This window comes from Agelaius tricolor, unplaced genomic scaffold (assembly GCF_023055355.1).
Source record: "Agelaius tricolor isolate 1412-34295 unplaced genomic scaffold, bAgeTri1.0.p SCAF_12, whole genome shotgun sequence".
NCBI classification, from domain to species: Eukaryota; Metazoa; Chordata; class Aves; order Passeriformes; family Icteridae; genus Agelaius; species Agelaius tricolor.
In genome coordinates this window covers 14,629,863-14,654,439 of record NW_027269272.1, presented here as the reverse complement: position 1 = coordinate 14,654,439, position 24,577 = coordinate 14,629,863, and the positions used below count along the sequence as shown (strand labels likewise).

Here is a 24,577-nt window from a genome sequence, read left to right as displayed (position 1 = left end):
TGACACCTGTACAGGTGTCGTGGGCTAGCTGAGACTTTGTTCTGCACAAAAGCTTTTTGAAACATTTGAGGAGTAAGCCCTCACATGAAGAAAATACAGCTTAGGGCCATTTGTTTCAATTCTGTCATACGTTTGTAAGCTATGAAATGTAATAGTTTGCAGAACTTAATTATTTTCTTGTAAAGACTAAAACATATAAAAACTAAGCAAACCAGAGTTACAGTGAAATACTTTCAAGTTTTATATCTAAAGTCATTGCTTTGCAGTCACAGCATTAAATTTTTTATTTACTTTTTCTTTTGTTGAATGTAAGCCATTTGCCAACTTGGAGCATGAATTATTTAATATCATATAGTCATATAATAAACTTCCCATTTTAATGGAGTTAGAAAGCTAAGGTTGGCACTTCCATATGCAAGTTGCTGACTCAGGGCCTGAAGTTCCTGTGATTTGGCTAAGCTGAGTGGGTTCTGTTGTGTCTGTTCTGTGTAACAAACTGGTTTTAATCCAAGTGAGTCCCCTTTTTTGTTATGCATTTATTCAAAGTTGGGGATAAAGTCTGTGAAGAGTACTTTGCATATAATTACTTGCTCCATGGTTACATTTTTTCTTTCATTGCTGTTAGCTGTAGAACACAAATGTTGTGTGAAAGTAATCCTATACTGTGGTCATTACTGTAGCCTAATTAAATTTCAGTTCCTTCAGATGACTGCCAATCGTGTTTTGATTTGACCTCCATCCTTCATGACATTGTTGGTTACATGTGCTCCTTAAAATCAGGCTTTGACTTGACTTTCTAAAGCCTTTGCTTCCATTTGCTCTTCTATTATGAGCTTTAACTTTTTTTTAAAAAGGTCACAGTGTTTCATAGGGGCAAAGCTCAGCTGTAGGGGGAAAGATCTCTCAAATAAGCAGATCATAGGCAATTTTCCTGTAGAAACTAGAGGCAGACAAAACAGCTCAAAAGGCAGTGGTTAGTAGTTCTTAAATCAGAAACAGTATGGTTTTCAGTGTTCACAAGATACAGAAAAAAGGTATAATTTTCAAGATATTTGAATGTCACCCTTGCTGCCCAAAGATAGATATAGGAAAGAGGAAAGGATCTTGGGAAGTGCAAATGGAGGAGTAATTTTATTAGAATCTGATTAATTACAGTTATTTTGTGCTCTTATTTCTTCCACAGTGCCTAAATATTGGAATTTTAGAAGCTACTTAAGTAAAAATATGGTTACTTCATAGTTGTAAGACAATTCCAGAGGTGTCAGCAGTCTCGCTTTAGTCTCATTCTCCTTTCCCCTGGTCATAGCAGGGAGGAGCACTCACTCATCTCATCCTGAGCTGGCAGAACATTACACCAGGAAGATGGTGTGGCCTTCTACCCAGAGATTTCCCTCTGGGAATCCCCAACAGATCTCCAACTTCTGTTAAGCATGTGCAGGGAGCTGCTGTCTTCACAGTCCCCTGCCAGCAGCTTCCCTGAGGACATTGGCATGGTCTGTGTCTTATCAGGGGCTGCTTGTCATTTAGAGCACATTGGTTTCTGCCCAAATCTCAATCAGTCACAAAGTGTGGGCTGTCTGTTACTTAACGAGTTCAGGCTTGTGCTGGTGTCACCAGTGTGCTGGTGGCAGCATGATTCCTGGGCTCCCTTGGAGCTCTGTAGGGGTCCTGGTGCTCTGTGATGCAGGAACTTGGGGAACAGGGTGCTTGGAATCAGTCTGTATGGTCATGTCTTCAATTTCCCCTAAGTTTGAACCCAAGCAGTATCTCACAGTAGACTTGCAAACTTCCTGTTAGAATGCAAATTAATTATTTTTGTATGACTCTCATGTTTTTAACTCCCTGTAGATAATTTAAGAAATCGACCCAAGCAAGTGTACCTTGATGTGAAAGACACTGGTTAAATGTTCAAGTTCTTTTTTTTTTTTTTTCTCTTGAGTTTTGGGGCAGCAGCATGAAACTAATGAATTAAAATCAGAAGAATGTGTAGGATGGTCTGTGTGTCAAAGTGCAGATAAGGTAGTTCCTGCTTTGTGTCATGGCAGAAAGTGCTTTAGAAGGCTGCATCTTCTCACAGAGGGAAGTAATCCTCAAGGGAGAACATACATCACTTGCAGACATCCTGTGATGGAGTGATGGTTTACTTAACTTAAGAATCCCAGATGACCAAAGCCTGTCTGCTGTGATTTCTTAGTTATTGATGAAGAGTTAGGCACTGATGTCCAGGTCCTAAAACGGATCCTTACAAAGTTCACCACATTTGTCATTGACTAAAAGAAGCCTATCACTTAAAGTTGACATTGAAAAATAGTGATAAACTGCTACATGAATAATGACATGTTTAATGCCTATTAATCTTTCTCTAGACCCATGTCTCTTGTACTTGAGGGTCATTGTGGTGTTGTCTGCTGAATTTATTTTTTTGCTAAAATTTTCTGAATGATGCAAGGATCAAAACATCTAATTGGATGCTATTTTCTCTTTAGTACTGGTTCCTTGTGAGGGTACTTATTAATCAAAATTTAAGTACTTATCATGGAGAGATTTACTTATCATGGAGAGATTTACTATTGGTATAAATTACAGGCTTGTAAATGGACAAATATATGCTTTTGTTCTAAAGCAGTATGGAGCTGTGGAATGTAGCATTCCCATTTCCAAAAGCTGGAGAGGTCAGTGTCATGCATGTTGTACATTGCCAATTGCAGTAGACTCCACTCTGCCCATAGGAATTACAGCAAAGAAAAAATAATAGAACCATTTGGATAAAGTGACTTAAATTTCCAACTATTAACCATTGTTATGATCTAAAAATTTCGTCTAATCATCATTTCATTTTCTCCCATATTCTAGAGACACTTAAACGGTCGTGATGGTATATTACTTCATTATCTAACTAATTACTGAGTATGCTTTTTTTTGGGTGGAGAAACACCCAAAAATATATCAGTTATTTTCTATGTTAAAGTCTTTACAGTTTTATAGCCTTAAGGTTGCAGTAGCCTTAACATAAGTAGTTTATCTTCATCACTGTGTAAATACTTTCTGCATAAGGAAAAGTTTCTCTTTTGTTACATCACTGGATGAATTGTTGGGTAGTATTTCTGATTTGCCTCTATGCTTTTCACTGTTTGCACACAAAATAATGAGCATCACCATGTTCTGATTCATTCTAGTTTAACAGTTTAGATTTGGAAGTTCAATCTTCCTGTATCTGTAAGTCTGATTCAAAGTATGAGATTGTTTTATAAGGTTGCTTTGTCATTCTGCTACTGTGCTCTTTCCAGCTGTCCAGTAAGCAACACAGCTAAGTTCTGTTGAAAGGCTGAGTTATTAGAGCAGTTTTAATTAAAACATCTGAGATGGAGGCAGAGGACTGAAAGATGCCCAAGTCCTACCTTGATATTGCAGACCTTGTGACTCTCATAAACTTGCAACTTAATACAGGATAATGATCACTGGGACATTAGGCTAACCTCAGTGACAGTGTAGAAATAGTTTGTGACCTCACATCACAGTTTGGTAATATTTTGTTTCCTTCTGTAGACAAGCAGAATTTCCATGAGCATGAATAGCTCATGGAAATGTCTGTTGTATAAAGTCAGTAGTCTACATAATTGTCAGTTTTGCTTTAGCCCCATAGTTCAGTTCTGAAATGCTCTGTCAGAGACAGGATTTCTTGCTTACCAACTGAGGAGCCCCAGGGATTGCTCCAAGAAGCTCAACCAGCTTCTGTTCTATTCCACCAAAGAGGGGGCAAATGTGTGGCCAAAACTGTTTTGTTAAACTGAGAGCTCTGGCCAGTGAATCTGGAGCAGCTATAGATCAAGACATTGATTATTAATCTACTATTTCAACAGCACAATACACAGTTACCATTTCTGGGGCTGAAGATCATTGTTAGTAATGCTAAAATATTGTTGCAGTGCTCAGTAGCTTGCAAAAATAGCTGAAGTGTTTTCGGACAAGCTGCTTCTGCTGCTGCCTGGTTATCTCCAGTGTGAAATAAAGGTAATACTGTTTCATACAGGCTGCTGACAGCTTTGTTCAGGTGTCCTATGAAGGGATTAATAATTCATGTAATAGTAATACTTGCAACAAAGTAACTTCAGTGATGGCAGCTGTGACTTGGGGTTTTTTTCTTGATTTTATTATATTTCTACATCAGGCTAAATATACAATTTGGAGGTGATCTGTTCCTATTTAAGAGATGGAATTGCCTACAACAGGGAAAACAAAACTGTATCTTCGTAGGAAACAGGGTCCTTGACGTTTTCTCCTGTTATGGCCATGCAAAAGGAGATCAAACTGGATGCAAATTCAAATGTCCTGATAAATTGCAACACATACAAAAACCATAACATTTAAGGACAGGTACTACAATGTAGCGTCAATTGGCATCTTCATTCAGTCTAACTACTGGTAACTAATGACCATGACAGCTACATTCTGCAAGCTTGCCTTTTAAAGGTTGTATATTCTTAATGATTCATGGATTTACTAGATGAACTATTATAAATTCCATTTAAACTTTTCAGGATTCTGCAGTGCTTTTATTACACTAATGAGCTAATTGTTTAAGAATCATTCACATGATTCATCCTCCTGCTCAGCCTTTTAAAAAAAAAAACTTTTAGCTGCTGAAACTCTCTTGACAAACAATATTTATAGCAGTTTGACAGCAGGATGAAGAACAGCGTTTGTCTTTGTAACAGCTTAAAGAAAAGACCTTTCCAGCACCCAGCCATGCAGTTACAATCTTGACCTCTTTCTTTTGCTGGGAACATACATACAGCATACAAGCAGCACCTCCCATGTGTTTTCTTGACCCTTTGACTGTCCATTCACTTCCCATCTGTTTTGCAGCCTTAAAGGAACAGAGGGGGCCCTCTACTTATAAATCTGTCTTTGCAGCTGACAAATTATGTTCTGTCTCTTTAAGGGCAGCCTGGGTGGTTTTGCCTTTTTTTCCTTCTTCCCCCTTAAAACTTTAGCTTTCCTCTCTGTCTTATCCAGAGGAAAATATGGTATGTGAACAAGAGGAAACTGGCAAAATATGTGATAGATAATTTCAAAGGATTTTCTAAAATTCAGCAGGACATGACCTTGCAGTGATCAGGGAATTACGGCAGTGTTTGCACGAAGCCTGAGTAAGCATGTTGCTGCAGGTAACTGTGGCTGGGAACTCTGCTTTCTGAGGCATTATTTGGAGTGCCTGGGAGTATGCTATCTCATACCATTTTAACAAGAACTAAGGCTTGCACATGGCCCTTAGAAAATCAAGGAATGTGGCACAAAAGGCTGAACTCCAAAGAGATAATTCCTCCCTCCCCCCTTCTCTACCTGACTGTTCATAGGGGTTTTTACAACTATGGAGTTTGTGGTTTAGATAGCCCTTAGGTAAAAATCAGCTTTCAATAGAAAACTTTGGATTGACATCTCTAGTTTTAATGGTGTATTTCTGGGCATTGTGATGAGTTCTGACTGACAGGGCTTTCCCTTTTACTAGAGGAAAGATAATGCATTCACAGCAGTAAATTCTGAATTTCTGCCTCTGTGGTTAACTAACCATAACATAGAAGTAGCACAGCAAGCAGTGAGAATGTTTATAGGCAAGGAGGGGATTAAGAATGGAAGGAAGGTGGAAAAAAAAAAAAAAGGGAAGGGGAGAACTCAAGTCTAAACACAATCCAGAGCAAAAGGAGCAACAAGCATGAGCTTTCAAATATCAAAGCCATGTAAACATGAGTTGGAGATAGAAGTCACTTTAATGTAGAACAGGAGAATTTATTATAAGATATTAACACATTTTTGTGGTCATTTCATACTGTAGGTTTCATCAAAGTACAAAACAAAAATGGATTTGTGTCCAAAAAGATCTTAGATTTTTTTTTGTTGCTGCAGTTGAAATTTGGTATCATATGTGCACATTTTAATTGGGAAGGGAAAGCTTTTTGATTTGCCCAAAGTACTCATGTACTCTGGCACAGACAGACATGAACATTTTTAAAATTCTGTGCTAAAATTATTGGTTCTTTACAGGTGAATATGTATTTGAATGTCTCAAAATAAATTTATCTTCAAAACCATAAGCAAGACAGGTTTTGTGGACAGAGGCCACATCTCTTAGTAAACCAATTAACACAGCTGGAAAATACAAGAAAACCTTTTCTTGCCTCTAGGAGTGTATTTGAAATAAATCAGTAATACACTTTGCTTTTGTAATTTGTGTTTCTTATTTGGGATTATTCAGCCTTACATCAGGAGATTTGCTTGATAAGTTGCTTCAGCTGTTTCATTTTAGCACTGTTTATTGCTAGCTAGCTAAGCTTGGATATCTGAGGCAGCAATCAGAAAGCAAACCTTCCTTGTAAGACTGAATATTTCAGGGGGGTTCCCTTCTGGCCAGGTTATGATAGCAGGAAAAGCAAACTCTCTCTGTGTCTGTGTCTTTCTGCATTCACAGTGTATTCCAAATCCTCATTACAGTTCAATTAGTCTGGTTTTGAGCCTTTTAGATTTGGGATCACAGGATTAATGAAAAGAAAATGAGTGGGTAGCAGTATCATTTCATATGGAGATAAGGAGAGACTGAGCATGAATGAGGATCTCAAGACATCTGAATAAAGAATTTCCTCATTCTGTCAGTGAAGTTTTATGGGATATGGAGGGAGGATTATGGGAATATTCATGACCAGATCAAGAGGCATAATGAGTTGATGTATGAACCAGCTTATCTTTTAGGTAAACATGGGGTAAATGGGAAATAGAATAACCATTCATGGCCCCTAGGCCTGTGAATTTTACTGTTCTAAGATGGAAACAAGGGTTTAGTTACAGTTATTCTTCATTGGTTTAATTTGATTTTTGATCAGTGTTTAGCAGGTGCTGGAAGAATTGTTTATTTGTAACTTTAGGTCTGCATTAGAGCTAGCAAAGAGCAAGCACATCATCTTTCTAGAATCCACTGTAAGCAATATGTGTATTAAAACTTACACAGTACCTTGTAATAAGTGTAGCACTTTTGTTAAAGTCCCCTTTGTGACATGGCAGCATTGTATAAAAGAGCTTGGGTAGTTCAACCAGTTACAGGAGTAATTTGCTAGCAAGCTGAATGCTTTTAATCTGTGGTTTACTTATCCTTGGAAAAACAGTGTCACAAGACATAGAGCAACAGGTCTCTAAGTCTACCCCTAAATTTACTTCTGCAATAAGTATTCTTACCTGAAACCCAGATGCTTTTCTGTGTTTGGCATGCTGATAAACTTCCCTCAAAACAGAATGTACTGTAATTTACAAGTATAAATGACTGATACCTTGATCTAAGTGTCAGTCAAAATCCTACAAATGTGGGTACAGAGCTTGTGCATTTCACTTTCCCTAAAGTTGGATAACATCTGATTCTTGAATTTTGGGAATGAATAGTTCCACATACAAAGTCACATGGTGCTGATGAAACTGTGGACAGTTACCCCAGAACTGCAGGGCCTGCACTTGCACTCCTCTATTAGAATTCCATCCAAGCATTTATATTTACTAGTTTATTAAGATGAGTCTTGTGTAAATGCATAACTCTGCCCTCAGCCTATTTCAAAAGTGAACCAGTCCAGCAGACTGCTTCTCTGAGCTACAGAATGGACTTGCAGAAGTGTGTTACAGGTTCCCTGGGATCTGCTGCTGCAAAAGGCTTTACCATGGCTAAAAATACAGGGCACGGCATGAATAATTGCAGCTATTTGGCACTCATTGTAGCTGTTCTTTTTTAAGAATAGCCAGCATATTATTTCAAAGTATTAAATTACCTCAAGACCTCATAATTACTACAGTTAAGTAATCATTTCAATTCAGTCCAAGTATAAAAACTAATAAAGTGCTCATAGTATGCAGTCAATTTTAGTATACATGTTCTCTGAGCAAACACAGCTGATTCAGTATATTCTGGTGGAATACATATTTGCTATCCTGTTATTTTAATATGCCTTAATCAGAAAATTAGAATAGATTTGTTGGCACAAACCTTTTTTTAAGGGTGAAATAATAATTACATGGTTTTGCTGATGCTATTAATTTTCAGAGCTGGAATATTTCATTAGCAAGAGGTTGAGAAAGGAAAATACTTGCATTTAATACTGCTAAATCTGCCTGCTTTCACTGGGTCTGATGGTTTGATCAATACAAAAAACACACTTGGGAAAACATGTTGCGATTGGGAAAAAAGGTGCCACAGAAAACCGCTGAAAGCACAACATAAAGAGATCTTCTGAGTCATGAGATCTCATTCCCAGTTATCACAGGCAGCTGCTGTTCATTTTGGAGAGCAGGGTCCAAGATTAATGATCTGTAAACCCAGAATCATTATAGAATATTTGGAGTTGGAAGGGACAGTAAAGATCATCTCATTCCAACTTCCCTGCCGTGGTCAGGGGCACCTTCCAGGTTGGTCAAAGCACCATGCAGCATAGCGTGGTCAAAAAATATGTTATTTCTGTCCAAAATAGTAGAATGTTATTTCAAAGGCTGATTTTGTAAACATTCATACAGCAACAGTATTGGAAGCTGAGTTAATTAAGTTGCCTGAATTAATGTCATAGAAATAATATTTTCTATACACTAGAGGTTTATATACTGGCATACAATGCATATTCTTTTTTTTTATTTAAAAAATAGTAGTGAAAACACTTTGAATGTGCTCAGTAAGGAAAAGTGCTCATAGGACTACCTTTTTTTTCATTGATGGCTTTCAAAGGTTCTGCTGAACTGAATCAGAATTAATTTTTTTTTAACCTGGTGAAAATCATCTACTGCTGTTTCTTAATTACCAGGGTACAGCTTTTGCCCTCACACTGACTGTAATCTTTATTTTATATCAAAGTACCTTAAGAGAAAAAAAATCAGCTGAAATTCAATAAGCTTTTTTGGTGTTTTCTCTAGGACTTGAGTGTGATTCTGCTTCACTGTACTTGTGTTTGTAGATAACTGGGGAGGGCATGCTGAAGTGTTGAAAGTGTCAGAGGCTTACCCTTCATCACCTCAGAGCTGCAAGATAAAGAGAGAAACTTTAGGTTTCTTCATACTCATGCAAGCTATTTTCCATACTTTATTTCAAATGCTCACTAAAATTCTCTACTTCTGTTAGAACAGGACTGGAGGGGTTTGTTCAGTTGTTGTTGTTATTATTACTCTTACTCTAAAATGGATTTTATGTTTGTTTGTGCAGTTGTCATTTTGTTAGATCAAACTTTCAGTTCCCATATCTACATTAGTGTTCTCTTTAAAGGTCATTTTTTTCTGCTTTTGTTTACATATTCCATTTAAAGCTGATAGTTTTATTATTCTTTTCGTTTTGCTGTTACTTCAGCTCAGCAAAGTTGATTACATATGGTATTGATAAAGAGAAGAAAAAATAAAAGTATTTTTAAAAAAGCTCAAACCCTGTATCTCAGACAAGGGAACATATGGCTTTAATCCAATAGTATTTTTAGCCTGGAAAAAAAATATTTGTCTGTGTTTATGCTCATCTAACTTATTTTTGTCTGTCCTATTGCTCTCCCCCCATTCCTTCATATTTCTGAAGTGTGTGTTTTTCATGCCTATAATCACACACAGAAGGAGCTTCAAATGAGGATGTGGTGAGATCGAATCAGGAAATCTCACAGGGTTTGGATTCCAGCTGTGTTCTAAATCTTGCTTCATAAGCAATTTAATAAATCAAATAGGTTATATGATGACAAATGCTGTATGGAATTGAGAAAAGAGTGGAAAAATGCCTAAACCCCTGGATTTTTTGCAATCTATTTTGCCTTTTCATTCCTAGTAACTATTTGTAGTTGTGGTCAAGTCTTGTTTTGTTAGGGAAGTAAACTCCTAGATTTAGTTTTTGTATAAAATGAGATTCTGCCCACATCCATCTGGTTACTACTGAAATGCAAGAAAATAAAATGCAAGTTTTAAACATTCTTAACATCATGTGTGCCCTTTGGAGGAGGTGTCCTGAATACTGACATGTGGTTCCCTGAAATTCTCTTGGGTGAAAGGGCATGAGCTTTCAACTTTATTTAAAATGATTAGTGGTGTTTGTTACATTTGCTGTGGAGAATGAGGACATGTGGTTAAAGAAGAAAGGGCCTAGTGGGCATAATTTAAAAGCAAACAGCTCCCTGCATGTAACAAGTGTACAGAAGTTCTGCTGTGCATAATCTGATGGAAATTTCAGGTTTTTGAAATACATTTCTAGTATTGGATTCCTTCAGGAAATTTTTGAGTTATTAAATTAGCAGGATAGTCATAAAATGTGTCTGTAGGAGTTCTTCAAACAGGACAGGGTTTCCTTTTTTCTGATGCAGAAAAATGTTGTAAATGTTTCTCTGTAACTGAGAAACAAAATGCTTAGGGTAATATCGATGACAGCATTAATTTTTGTTTGTGTTTGCATGTTTTTGTTCATGGTTTTTGTGTGGGTTTTCCTTTCTTTTGGAACCTGTCCTCAGGTACTTAATAGTAATAAGTATTTGAACGGGGATCTTTTTATTTCCACCAGAAAAAGTTCGGGAAATCCAGGAGAAGCTTGAAGCCTTCATAGAAGCCCTCCATCAAGAAAAGTAGATTGTTCAAGCAGGTAATCATGTTTTGATCATAAAGAGATTGCTGCAGTTATCTCATTGATCTATGTAAAATCATCCATCTCATTTAAATGCATCTTTTCATACAGACTTTGTGAAATTCCTATTTGTTTTATTCCATTCTCTGGCTGCTGCTGCTTCTTGCTTCTAATCTGCAGAATGATACTTTCTGTTTTTACACTACAAGCAGATATGAAACTTAGTAAAAATACAATTACTGACTAGTTATTTAAGTATTGGGAATCATTGTAGGCTATCTGATTACTTTCAGTTCAATATTTTTATTTGTATTAGGAAAATTTTATTCCATAACTAGCTGGAATCAAAATTAATGGAACACTTTTCTATGGAAGCATTTTGGTTCTTTTGTTTTTCTTCAAGACACTATATATCATTTGCAAAAGTATTTGCATGCAGGTAATTTCCAAATCTCATTTCTGTTAATTCTCAAATCCATAAGCTCAAGTGCTGTCATACATTTGTACATATTTTAAAATAATTGTCATTCTGTTTCAGCAGCAACTTTACACAAGAATGCAGCCTTCTCCAGGATACCTTGCACAAAGACTGAATTGAAATGGCTTTTGTGTCCCATTCTCTTTCCTGTCTTTTGGGGAGCATCCTGAAATGTTGAAGGAGAAAGAAAATAATGTCTCATGGGATTGAGAAGTTCAGTTAAAATCCACCTGCTCGTTTAATTTTTGAAGCTACATGCACAGAAGAATCTGATTTGTGTATTAATGAGATAACTTGGGAGCTTGCTGAAGTTGTACATTTAAGGGTTTTTTTTTCCTGAAAGGGGAAAAAAGCTTGTTATTTTTAGTATGTGTCTTGTATGGTAGAGCTGGATCAGATTCATAAAATGATTTTATCTGTTGTCATTTTCTTGCCTGCAGATGATGCTGGGAGTTTGACATAACATTTTAGTATTTGTATGTACATTAAAATGCCCTTCTAAGTAATTTGTATCTGTTATGCTCTGTGTTGAAGCATTTGCTGATCACTGTGGTACAGATTTAAAAGCATTGTATTGACATCCTGAGAGGAAGTGGTGGATTTTGTTAAACTCCTAAACTATTTAGAGATGTCAGCCAAGCAATTCTTGTAGTTCTTTCACCTGAAAGCACAGACTGCTATTCAATGACACCTTAAAAGGTTTAGGCTCAGGAAATAATGTCAGCAGCTGGTCCTTTTACCTGTTCTTTCCTGATATATGTTGTTACTCTTGAATGTCAGCCGATTACATTTCATTTCTGGGATTGCACAGACTCAGATTTCCTTGTTAACTCCTCCCTTCACCATAGGTACAGAGTAACCTGATGGAATAGGTGTGAAATACAAAAAGAATGTACAATTCCAACTTCTCCAACTTCCTAACTAAAAAAAAAAGGAAAAATGTCATTAATTTAATTTTTACTAATAGCTACTGTAAGACCAAAATCACTTCTATAAGAATGTCATGCACAAGGTCCTTCCACACCCACTTGATGTCTATCATTCAGTAAAATTAGTAAGGCACTGAAAACTGCCTTTCTGTTTTGCCATAGAAATATTACTTCAGACAAATTTAAGCATGATATAAGCTCTCTATCATAGGTGCCTGGTGGTTAATCACCACCACATTTCTCTGCCCACACTTTGCCACAAATGGTCTCGATACACTTCTGAATACTTGTGTGGAAGAAGGTGTTCGGCCTGAAACAGTTTATGTTGCAGTTGTCTGATTATGTACATTGAAAAACTGACCCAGATTTATTTTCCCTTTTGAAAAGACAATTGATTTTAATATGTAGAAATGAAAAGAGAGTAATCTGAATGTTTTCCAACAGATATTCTTTTGGTTTGCTCTGAGAGGAAACAATACAAAGTTTGGAAAGATGTTCCCCAAATGTTTGGACATAAAATATTCAGCCATGTGGACAAAAAGCTAACATAGAACTTAAAATTATGTTGAAAGGGTAAATATTTCAGGGTGATCTAACTGAATGTTTGGAGATTTTCTGTTCAAAATTAATTCCTGAAAATGAGTGTTTAAGAACTGAAAAATTAAAAAATGGCTTTTGTCATGACCATTTTCTGAAGATAACTTCAGAAATGTAAGTTTGCCCAACTTTGAAGGTAGACACCTTTGTGTATAGCAAGTGAAAGAAGTCTGTACTTTGTAAAAAAAAAAACAAACGAAGAAACAAACAAAAACTTTTGCATTTACCTAGAGATCACTGTTTGAAACTTCTGTGTAATGTAAATGTTGCAAAATATCGCATCCAGTGGCCCAACGCTCATTTCTTTTAGCGTGATGTTCCTATGGGTTTAGTTCCAACTTCTCTGTGCTGCTCATCTAAGACTTAGCATGATGTATTCCATGGAAACTAGGTATTTATTGAATAAAAATGTAACTGAAGGAATAATAAAATGTGGGTTTTGAACACGGTGTTATTGCACTTAACCAAGAAGTCACTTTGACCTTCTTTTTCTCGTTTGTTAAGTTGTGAACAAATGTACATTAATGATACCAGTATAGGTTAATGATATCAGAATGTCTGATTGAGAAGAGCTGGGTCAGCACCAGGTAAGCAGTGACTGTACCAACTGTTATCTTTACTATATAAATAATGTACCATTTATGTAATACATTTAGACAAAGATCTTATATCAAGCAGCATAAGAAGGATTTGCTGAATATTACAACAGTATTGAGACAGAAAACACAATTATTTGAAGTGCCTAAAATTCATGTGGTACTGAACAGTATGTTATTCCAAACTGGCTTGCACAAGTTCATGATATTTTTCTGTATTTCATAGGCTACCTTCAGATTCTGGAGACAGCAATTCATTGTAAGGAGCAATGACTAATCTGAAATTTGTGTATCTTTTTGAGTTTAGGAAGGAGAATCACCAAATGTAAATATTGTTGATGTTCCATAAATGGATATTTCATTTCCAAAGAATGTTCATTACTATTGTGTAGATATGCTAAGTTATTTCTGGTTTTTATAAAATGAACCCTTTATGAGCCAAGGTTTAAGTACTAATGGCCAAGAGGTATCATGACACTTTTTCATAAAAATGATACAAATAATGTCTTTTCAAAGGTCAGGAATTACTCCTTCTCAGTGGTTACTAGTAACCTCATTCTAAGTTATCAGACTATGAGAGAAATTAATATTTTGGAAATGTTTAGAAGTGTAAAAACCAAACATAAAGGGTGAATACATCAATGAAGTTCTTGGTTATTTCACACACACTGGTGTGCTCTTTCACCATCAAAGCCACATGAATCTGGTTCTTTGCTGAGTATATTTTGAACATAAGCTGAGTTATGATGTAGTTCCAAGGCTAAAGTTTTAGTAAATTTTCATGTATCTTAATTTAGCTTAGTAATTCTTAGCAATTGTATTTAAAAAGATGCAAGAGATTTCATAATTTGAAATGTCGAAATATGGGGATTTCTGTCTGAAAAAACTTACCATCTTAGTGATTTACCATATCCCAGGAACCTTTTTCATTTTAAATGTCAGTTAAAAGTTCTTGGATCCTGTTCTATTTTTTAATTAGTCCAGTAATCCATCTTCCCTTGCAGTAATCTTTATAGACCATGATCAATCACTTGCTAGTTTTTATTCAGTAAGATAAATTAAAAGTATTATAAAACCTTTGCACAATAGGTAATTCCTAAAGCTGTAGTTTCACAAGTGCTATGAGTTCTAGATGGCTGGTATCACAGAGCTTTCACAGCATGTAGCTGTTGCCAGGAATTTTTTAGTATAGTACTATATAGAAAGGATGGGAAGAAGCTGAAATGGTACAGAGATTGTAATGGTTGTTTATCCTGTGGTGCTGGAATGGAAAACCCATGCAAATTTCTGTGTATACAAATCTTGATTGCATCTGCCATTCACCTCAGAAGGTGAAATTATCCAGGCTGTTCTGTAAGAAGTGCTGAAAGTCAGAGACATTATTTTAGTTTTGACTAGTAGTGATTGAGGAAGTAGTTCTGAAGGTACTGATGAAACAGTCCTAGAGCCAAATTCACAAATTGTTCTAGAAACATTTCTGAAATTGACTGAAGTTTCTTGGGACTGGCTTTAGGTGCTGTTCCAGTGCCAATTCCAGAAATATTTCTAGTCCTGTCTGCTGAAAAGCAGTTCATTGCGCATAGCTGCAAATGCTTGTGTGTTTGTGTTGCAGAACACTGATAGAAGACTGTTTATTTGCTGCTCTTGGAAGTCTGTGGGCTCCAAGAGGACTTCCAGAACAGCGGTGATTTCCCAATATGACTTTAATATGGCTTTCTAAACTAACCTTTGTAGTGACAAGCAGCAAAGTGAGCTTTGTTCAGGTTTTTCACCCAAAGGACAACAACAAACTTTAGAAGGTTAGTCAGTGTGGTGCAATAACACCTTGCCTTATATCATTATTAGTACAGGGGAATATGTGAAGTTTGAATGAAAAGGGTCTTTTATAGTAAGTTTTAGAATAGAAGCTTGAGTGTTACATCCATTTTAGAGACCTTTTCAGGAAACACCTGACTAAGTGAGCATTACTGGACAGGACTGATAGCTGCCACATCCTTAGAACTGCAAAGGACAAGCATGTTTGTGTTCTGTTAGTACCAACCTTACAATTTGGAAGTGACAGAAGCTCTACCTTGGAGTGAATCTGCACACTCATGTTTCATAAAGGATTATCTCTTCCAGATTGCTGAAAAACGGTAAACTGTACAACAAAAGCCTCTTTAGATCTAGGTATTATTTCACTATAGAAATCATAACTGAAAACCATTTTCACTTCTGTTTCAAACAACTGCCCTCTCTTTGCCAGCCTCATGAAATAAGTATTAAGGTAACAGTATGCCCCCTATATTTAGGAACATTGGAAGCAGTGTTTGCCTCATGTCCACAAGCCAATTGCCTGTAGCTTTTGATGTTTAGAGATGGAACATTCATTGCAGCCTTCTTTACAATGAGTCTGTTCTGGTTCATGTGAAAATCAACATCCTTTTTTGTGTTGCTGTCTGACAGGATGCTACAATACTATTAGCATTTGCAAAGGGTTTGCTCTGTCTAATAGTGCAACCCCCAGATCACTGGCTGCTCAGTTTGTGTTTCTCTATTATGTGAAAGACACAAAGAAGCTGAAGGCTGGCAAAGGCCTGTCAAATCTTGTAATGTAGCGAGCGACCCCAGAGCTTCATTCCGCTTTATATCATTCCTTGTTCCCCATCCCACCCCTCTCCTTGAATGGGCTCTGAGGTAGGTAAATGAATTCAGGGGTATGGTAGGCGGATGATTCTTTTCTGACCTTGTTCCTGTACCATTTGTTTCCAGGCTTGTTGGAGGGAAAAGGACATATCTGAACCTTTTGTTTCAAATAATTTTCTCGCAGGTTGGGGAGTTAATGCAGACCTTGTCTGAACTCACCCGAGCAGAAAGTGCTCTGGGTACAAGTCTTGACACGCTTGGTCCCTTGGAATTGCCAGATTAAAGGAGAAGGCAGTGAATTGGAATTCTTTCACATTTGGCATTGCTTAAACACCTGGACACCTTTTTTTTCCCCCAGTATGCACGTGTTTATATCCTCTGTCGTGCCTTGGAACATCTGTCTTAAAAGCAGTCAAGAAGCAAACAAAGAATGACCTTTGAGCAGCCCAGTGTTATGTGTTTTAGCTGGGCAGGAGGTGAGGCTGAGGCAAAAGCTGACTACAGCACACACCAAACACCAGTGGCTTTCAAAGGAGTATTTCAGACTGATGTCTGAAATTGGCACAGCACTTCTTGAAGACCATCAGGTTTGTTTTAGGGATTGATCTTGGATTATGTCTTTGATGATAAGGAAGGCAAAGCCTTCCTGCATGCCAGGACTGAATCTTGGGAGCAATGACACTTTTTATACCAGAGTTGCTGAGCTCTGAATCCTTGAAGATACTTTTGTAGAAAGAAGACTAGAGGAATGTGACCAGTAGCAAAACACAAGGTGGGAATACCACTACAGCTGTCCTGCAGAGTCATAAATTTGCCCTCTGCACTGTCAGTGCCATGAGGTTTGGAGGACTGTTCATACCTGCTGAGTAATGGATTGCAAATGTCTCAAACAGAGCACAAATTATAGAATCATAGTCTTTCCTGAGTTGGAAGGGACCCACAAGGATCATTGAAGTACAGCTTCTGGCCCTGCAAAAATACTGCTCTCTCCAAGTCTTCATAGCAGACAGTAATTTTGCTGTGCCTGAAGTGTCCAGTTCAAGTCCCCATCTGCCCAGGCCAGCACAAAGCTGGTGAGAGGCCTGTTTGCCATTTGAGCCCAACACTTTGTGGGGCAGGTATCCTTTCCTAAAGGCTCCACAGGCCAAAACAGACACTGGGACAAATCTGTAAGAACATCAGGCCTCAGAGCTGATACAAAAGACACAGGCATAAAGGGGATGAATGAGGATGGTCATACCCCATCTTGTCTTAAAAAATGTAGATACTAATGATTTTCTGTTGGTAGACTAGCCTGAAAGTGCAAACATAAGGGATGTTACCTATCACATCAATGCCTATGCATAATAACATATTTTCTGCATACAGTTATAGACTAATAATAATGACATGTTATGGAGTAAGTAGTATTAAGTTTGAAAAGCAAACTTCTACATCCTGCACAGATTTGTGCCATCCCAAAACAAACTCTGTTCATGCTTAATTTGTGATTCCTCTGTGCTATGTCTCTATATCTCAGGGGGATGATGAGTTCATCTAACAGTGGTAATCTCAACCCACCTAAACTAAAAGTTATTTGCATGTGCAAACTATTTTGCAATTTTGGACTAATTATGGGCTAAATTTTTTATTCAAATGGATAAAAGCTTTGCTGCCCCACTTCCTGGATTCCTTGCTAAAACACTTAATGCTTTCACAAGATTCCAGTATTGCAGATGTATAGCTTTGTGTAGGCCATCCTTATGATCTCACAAGCAAGACCAGCAGGAATATTATCTTTATAAGGCCCTTCAAGAATACATATAAATAACTAATTTTTTTTTTTAATCTTCCAACAATAACCAGGAAGACAATGTTATCCCTTTTGTTCTTATTGTAACTCTGCTCTCACCAATGGCCAGAAGATTAGTTTTTATCTGGAAGTTCTGATCAATTAGATCTTTTTGCAAGACAGCAATTTTTAAGCTATTAAATGTTTCTTTTATGACCCAAGACTCATTACCACTGGAAACTGTTGCTATAAGGAGAATAAGAGCTTCCCTTTTAAAAATTCCTTTTTTCCCTCCTGTCAGTTTATGCTAAGTCCATCCCTTCAGCTGGAGGAAATAACACATCCCTTGTCAGAAAAAGAAAATAATTTTCCACTGCCTAGTGCCTGAAAATTGGAATTCTATAAAGCTTATGGAAGTACAGCTAGCCATAGGTTATCTGGTGAGGTTCATTTCTGGACTCTGTTGGATATTTTTGCACACCCTGTTTGCTTTGCCAGCACAACCTCCTTCCCTGTCCTTCTCTGCCCTATGGGCATGAAAATTACACCCTCACCAGGTGACATTCTCTGGCCTGGGAGGTGCTGAACGTCAGATCAGATGCTTGCAATAATCTGTCTTGAAAATATATGGTAAAATTTCTCTGTCTACTACTGCTCATGTCCCTTTTCAGTTTTATTTTTAATGTCTTGGTTTTAGCTACAGACGTGTATCACATTTTATAAATATACCTGTATCTCAACATTTATATTACATATGCATAATTATGCAAGAAAAAAAACATGCTGAGTGCCTCAGAAATCGTGACTTGCTGACTGATCTCTGCCTAGCCCAAACCAGAATTTATCTAATCCAGTCTGAAAGACAAATGCCACTAGTAGATGAGTAACAGAGAAGAAACATTGGAGAGTGGTTCATGGCAAGAGGCTGTTTTCTTGTGGAAACAAGGGAATATTATTGCACTTGCTGAAGTTTAGAGCAACTCCCAGATCCTCGCTGAAATCAAGCTCTGTGATGAAAAGGCCTGTAGCCTGTTGGGCCAAGAGATGGGGATTATGAGAATATTCATGACTCCTGAGAATCAGCAGGTGAGACCTAATGCACACTATTGCCCCTCACCCCTTTCCCCAGCTCATCCTTTTGGTAAACAGTACATAAAGGCTGAGTTCCCAGAGTGACTGAACTCAGTTCCTGATCCTTTTTTTTCTCCTCTTTTTTTCACCTCCATTCTTTATAAAAAAGATTGCAGTGGTTTTGCCACTTGTCCCAAGCAGAAGCACAGAATCTCCTTTTCATTTCTAAAAAGCAACTGTGTGGCCAAACCAGAAGTCTTGTGACATTACTTAAGAAAGCAGAATGGTATCTTAGCATCCAAGGCCTCTTTTAAAACTTAGTGAAAAGCCTTTCTGAGAGCTTGGATAAGCTGGAGAGGAATCTCTGTGACATATGTGCATTGTCTTAGAAAAGCATGGGTTGGAGCCAACTGCGGGCCTCTGCCTTTAATATACTGGGTATTTGTCATGCCTGTTTTGGTGTGCTTGCCAGTCAGCAAACACCCTCGTGTAGAGCCCATGCAGTTGGAAGAAGCTGCAGTATGGGATTGATGCAGGACACTGTTCCAAGGCAGTGAGTGGCAGGGGATGCTCTGTGAAAAGGAGATTCCTTGGGCAAGATGGGCAAAAGTGTTTTGCCAGCTTTTCTCCAATGCAGCACAAGGGCATAGTCTATAGCAGATTACATCAATGAAGGTTTTGTAAAATTGTCTCACTGTGATGTAGGTGAAGAAGGATTCTCACAAATGCTGATCCTGTCCTGATTCTGACAGCTTTTACCTGCAGGCATGAAGTTGCATGTTCAGCCTGGTGGGGTAGGGATGATTGTCAGGTCTTTAGCTGAAGTCTAAGTGTTGTCATCCCTTTGAAGCCTGAAACAGTGCCTGCAGTAAATAGAGGAGACCATGCTGGATCTTTGCTCCACCTAAGTGTTGTTGCTTGCTTTATCTCTGCAGGAATGTGCCAGCCCATTCTGCTGGTGTGTGACTCTCTTGTACATGGATTGCAGCTATAGATCAGTGATTTGGCAGTGGGAGGCGTTGCAGTGAATGCAAGCACAGGACATTTAGGCTGCTGTCAGCCTCAGGCCTGTGCCACTTTTCCAGGACTGGGTGAAACTGGAGTACCAATCCTCCCTCTATGTGCCCTCATACATGGCAAGGGCAGGCACTTTTCCAGGCCCACCAGCCTTCCCAGCAGGGATAGGCAGTCAGCTCAAGCCTTTCTGGCTGTGCTGAGGCAGATGACTGCAGAATTATGGTTTGGTAAAAATGTACCCTCATGCCAACATTTGCTGTAGCCTAATGTTTGCAGGACATCTGTCCACGAAGCCAGAGTGATTATTCTGCTGTAGGGCAAAGGTAACATCTTGTTAAAGGTTTTTAGCCTTTCCAGGAAGGATGGTTAGATCATCTTAAATCCCTCTTGGAATTTCAGTCTGCAGGACCTGTAGTGCCTGGCTCTGACAAAACTTGTTGTTGTTGTTACAAACTTGCTTTCCAAGTGTCTCAGCATAAGGGTGTTTGTTTGTTGTGTCCCTGTGACAGCAACCAAACAATACTTCAACAGTTCTTTCTGTTAATCTGAATGTAACAAATAGCACTTAATTCTGTGGCTGGAATGTGGTCCCCAACAATTGAAACTGAACTGCTGTCTGCTCAATATAGTTTTTCTAGTAACTGATGCATCTAGGTCAACAACCTGACAGGCGTTGCTCATTTTACTGCTTGGCAAATATTGAACTAAAGTCTTCAGCACTGTAACACTGTTGACAATTGCAGGATAAAAGCATTGTCCTCCTTTGTTACCATGAAGTGCATCTTCACGTCTGATTCTGGCATAACACACTTGGTAAACAACACGGGATGTTGTGCCCTGGAGTCCCAAGTGTTTGCTCTGACAATACAAACTTACTGCCTGCTCTCTAAAACCAAACATCTGTCTCTGCCATGGTTACTCCAAACCGATATTGAAACAATCCACTCTCTTCCTGAAAACACTGGAGGATGACAGCATGACTGCTGTTGGAGGAGCTCTTTTCTCTTTTTGAAAGCTATCTGTACCACCCTCCCTTATTATGTTGCAGGTCTACGTTGAGGAGCCCAGACTAGGCTTCAGGAGTCTGAAAAATAATACTTGAATACTTGACAGAAAAAAATCACTCTGGATTGGTAGAGTTAAGACTAATCCCATTGGAAAGGAAATGCTATGTTGCAAGTCCATTGTCAATTCTTTCTTTTCCAGGAGAGCATGGTAGGAGAGACAAAAGACTAATGAGCCAAAATGGAGTTGAAAAAATTCCATCACAAACATCCTGTTACCTGACCTGAGCACTGCTCCAAACAGTGACTGGAGGTGAATCTGCAAGAAAGAGCATTTACAGCCATTTGGATCCTGCTGCTCTAGACTGGTGCCCACCAGCTTGGAGGATTGGTCCCCTCCACAGAAGTATTAAAAAATTAATCCACAGCTTTTTATATCCTTGATGGAGACACAGATAGTGACAGCATATACTGTTTGTTGCCTTTTTGGGTTGAACTACTGGTGCTTCCTTTTCCTTTCTGCCTCAGAAAAAAACCAACAGCTTTGCCTTTGAGATTAATGCAGTCAGATGCTAAAAAGAAATTTAAGGCCCTAGAAAAAAGAAAGAGGCCAGCGTGGATTTCAGTACCAGGTGCTGAGATAGGACAAGTCCTGTGACCATTTTGCATTTCAGACTCGTCTTGGGTCACTCAGAGCTGAAGGGAATGAGAGATGGGATTGTGATTGTGTTCCCAGCAAAAGGGAGAGACAAAGCTGCACGCTCCAGGAAAATGCCATCGTAATTCTTCCCATATTAGTTCAGAGGTTCGTTGGTCATGAGGCTGGAAGCTTTTGTGGCTGATGTCAAGTGACTGCTTTTGGGTATGATTCACCTATTGTCTATAAGGCTCCTTTTACCAAAAAGCAGCTGGTGAAGCCTCTATTTCCCTTAGACAAAACTGTCTTGAACTTTCAGGGGAGAACAAGGCCTTCACTGTGCTGCCCTGACTGAAATCCCAGCCACGAGGGAGAAGTCAGACCTGTTTCTTGCTTTTGCAAAAGCAAGCACTTTTTTCCTCCCAGCAATAGCTGTGAAGTAGACAAAGGAAGCAGCCATCAGCCCCAGGAGAGAGATGAGTCTGACCATCCCCTAAAGCTGCAGTATTTTTGTGTCACCTGTGAGTGTGGATGGCAGAAGTGGCTGCTGTTCTGGCTGAGCCAGCCAAAGCATGATACAGAAGAAACTGATTTCCCAGCTGCTACCCACTCTGGTGTCTGAGTTTTTCACAGGTTTAAAGCTCCTTTTTATACAATCCACTCAGCTCATGTGATTTTTCCTTTTAGATGGCATTCATCTATATGCACTCTATGCTAGGAATGAGATAACTAACTTGCAAAGCCTGGCTTCCCTTCTGAAGGAAGCAGCTCCCAGAAAGGCTCAGCCAGAGCTTGTCGGCTGTTTGGGGGAAAGGACAGCCTGGTTCTTCAGTAAAAACAGTAGCAAGCTCGTGTGGGAAGGGGAATGGCAGCCTTCTGATGAATCAGTTGGATTCTGTGTGAGGCAGCATCTTCCAGCTTCCCTCCCAGCAGGAGCTCATCAGGCCAAATACAGCTGGCAGCAGCTCTCCACCCAGCTGAGGCTGTGGAGTTGGATTTATGGCATGGTAACAAACCCCCATTCCTCTACAGATGGACAACTGGCTCTGTATTAAACAAAGGCAAGAATATTTTATATTGCCATTTAAAATACTTGTCTATTTGTTTCACAGGTTTTGTTGTGCCTGCCTTGAAAATTGCATGTATGTGTATGACAGCCTGGGAGTTCCCTATGCACTGGGGTCAGTTTATTAACCCTGCTCCTGTTGTCTTCAAATGCATTCTTCAAAATCATCCAAACCTGTGTTTTAACCCCAAAAAGGCAAATTTTTACTTAAGAAGATATTTGAGAAATAGACTTCTAATAAATCTGAAATCCAGTTCCTAAGTAAAGAACCTCCAGAGATTCTCAGCCTTTTTACTCTATATTCAACAGCAACAAAGAAATCAACTGTACCCAACCAATCAGCAGAAGGAAATATGCATTAAGCCATATTCAAGTGTATATAGGCACTGAGCTTGGAACTTTTGGCTGCACTGGTTTTTACCTGCAGAGTTGATTTTAGGATGAAAATAATCCCTGAATAAGACCTTTTATCTCTCAAAATGTTCATTTATGTATGGTTGGAGAGTTTTCCCAGAATTTGTCAGGTTCATTTGGCCTGATAATTTTAGAATAAATGCTAATGTGAAAATTGCATTCTGGTTTAAGGAAATACTCACTTGAACAAAGGCTTCGCTGTGACCTGAACTGAGTATTTCCTGGAGTTTACTAACACCTGATCCTAAAACACTACTCAAACTCAGCAAACTACAACTCCATTCCAACATTTAGGGAGAAAGAGGTTAGCATGGAGCAGAGGAGCTGCCTTGGGCAGACAAACCTGCAGAGAGAAGAGAATGGGCAGGGTATGCCACACTGCACACTCACATAGGGCTATTCCAGGCTCAACAAAGCCCTGGAAGAAACTACTGGGTTTTAATTGTGCAAACCCACGTGGCTGACGAGAAGTACAAGGGTGGCTTTTTTGCTTGTTAGAATTCTTAAACTAAGAAAAAGCTGTAGTGCTTTGCTACAGCCTCTTTCTCTGGAAATGCCTCATGGTTGAAATATGCTGTGCCTGAAATTCCGTTTCCAAGTCCTTCTGGAAATAGCTTTCCTGGATGTAGGGCTTAATTTGTAGTCAAAAGACAAAAGGATCACCTTGAAATCACATCAGATTAGATGACAGAGGACTGATTGGGTGTGCAAAGAATAAGTCAAAACCTTTCAGGAGAACCATGGCATAAATTCCCAAGAAAGCATGTCTATCCTTTTGTTGTCAGGAATTTTGCCAGTATTCCAGTTTTCAGGTCCCCCAAATTGCCATTCCTGTTAGTTGTGTTTGCTCAGTCAGCACTGGGACAGTGATGTGAACTGTGCTTGCAATTACTCTAATGAGGAACAAGGGCAGAACTACCTCAAAAAGATTGTCCCAGTCAAACACCCCCATGCAAAATTGAGGGCTTTAGGTGATGATGAAGACAACAGGGTTAAGGAGTGAGAGGTGTAACAGGTTTCAGGTAAACATTTTCAAGATAACACCATTTCATTTATAATAAGCTGAAAACAGACGTGTTAGGTCCAAGAGACAGAGGTAAGGTGAGTTGTTTGCTTGGTCAAAAGAAGATTCTGAGGGATAATGCACACCAATGATCATCTGGTCTCCTTCTACCAACATTAATCTTGGATTTTCAAGGTTGTTTGATATTGTTTGGGTGGGGGTCCACTGACTTAAATGAAGTTTTTCCTGCTATTTGTTTTCACTTACACTGGAAATCAAAGGAGTTCAGCAATCCTTGACATGAAATATTTGAGTCAGAGCCAGTGTTTGTGCTTTTTCTTGCTTGATTTTTTTTGTTTTTACAAGGTAATTTTCCAGTGTAAGGTAAATATTTGGTAAAGAAAAGTATTTCTACATCTGAGATTTTTTTCCTTATTTTCCTATAACAGGTTGTCTTGGGGAATTTGGAGATGGCAGGGAACAAACAAAAATCCATTACCTGCTTGTAAGCAGCTTGTTAGAAGTGTTTGTATTCATACTCCTTGGTATTATTTCTAGGTGGTAGAAATGGGTCAGAATGGATCACTGTGATCTTCTGCACCAAACTTCTGCTGGGCTAAGGGAGACTTGCAATAAAGAAGCATGGAGGGCTAGTGTGACAATCCTCTGTGATGTATCTTGTCACCAGATAAGTTTGCTAAGCTTATTACAGGTATTGGTAAACAGCACCATCTTATTTTGTCTAAGTTTATGCTGTAGTTTCAAGCACTGA

At 38.5% G+C, this 24,577-nt stretch overlaps 1 protein-coding gene across 4 annotated transcripts in view; it reads left to right on the top strand.

The window, feature by feature from the left end:
- The window catches only part of OPA1 (OPA1 mitochondrial dynamin like GTPase), a 49,931-nt gene extending 36,866 nt beyond the window's left edge, over positions 1 to 13,065 (top strand). For all 4 annotated transcript variants that reach the window (XM_071437759.1, XM_071437757.1, XM_071437758.1 and 1 more), the window contains 2 exons: positions 10,538 to 10,615; positions 11,139 to 13,065. In XM_071437759.1, coding sequence (XP_071293860.1) covers positions 10,538 to 10,602 — 65 coding nt within the window. In that variant the 3' untranslated portion in view covers positions 10,603 to 10,615; positions 11,139 to 13,065. The remainder of the gene's footprint in view (positions 1 to 10,537; positions 10,616 to 11,138) is intronic.
- Positions 13,066 to 24,577: the final 11,512 nt, after the last annotated feature.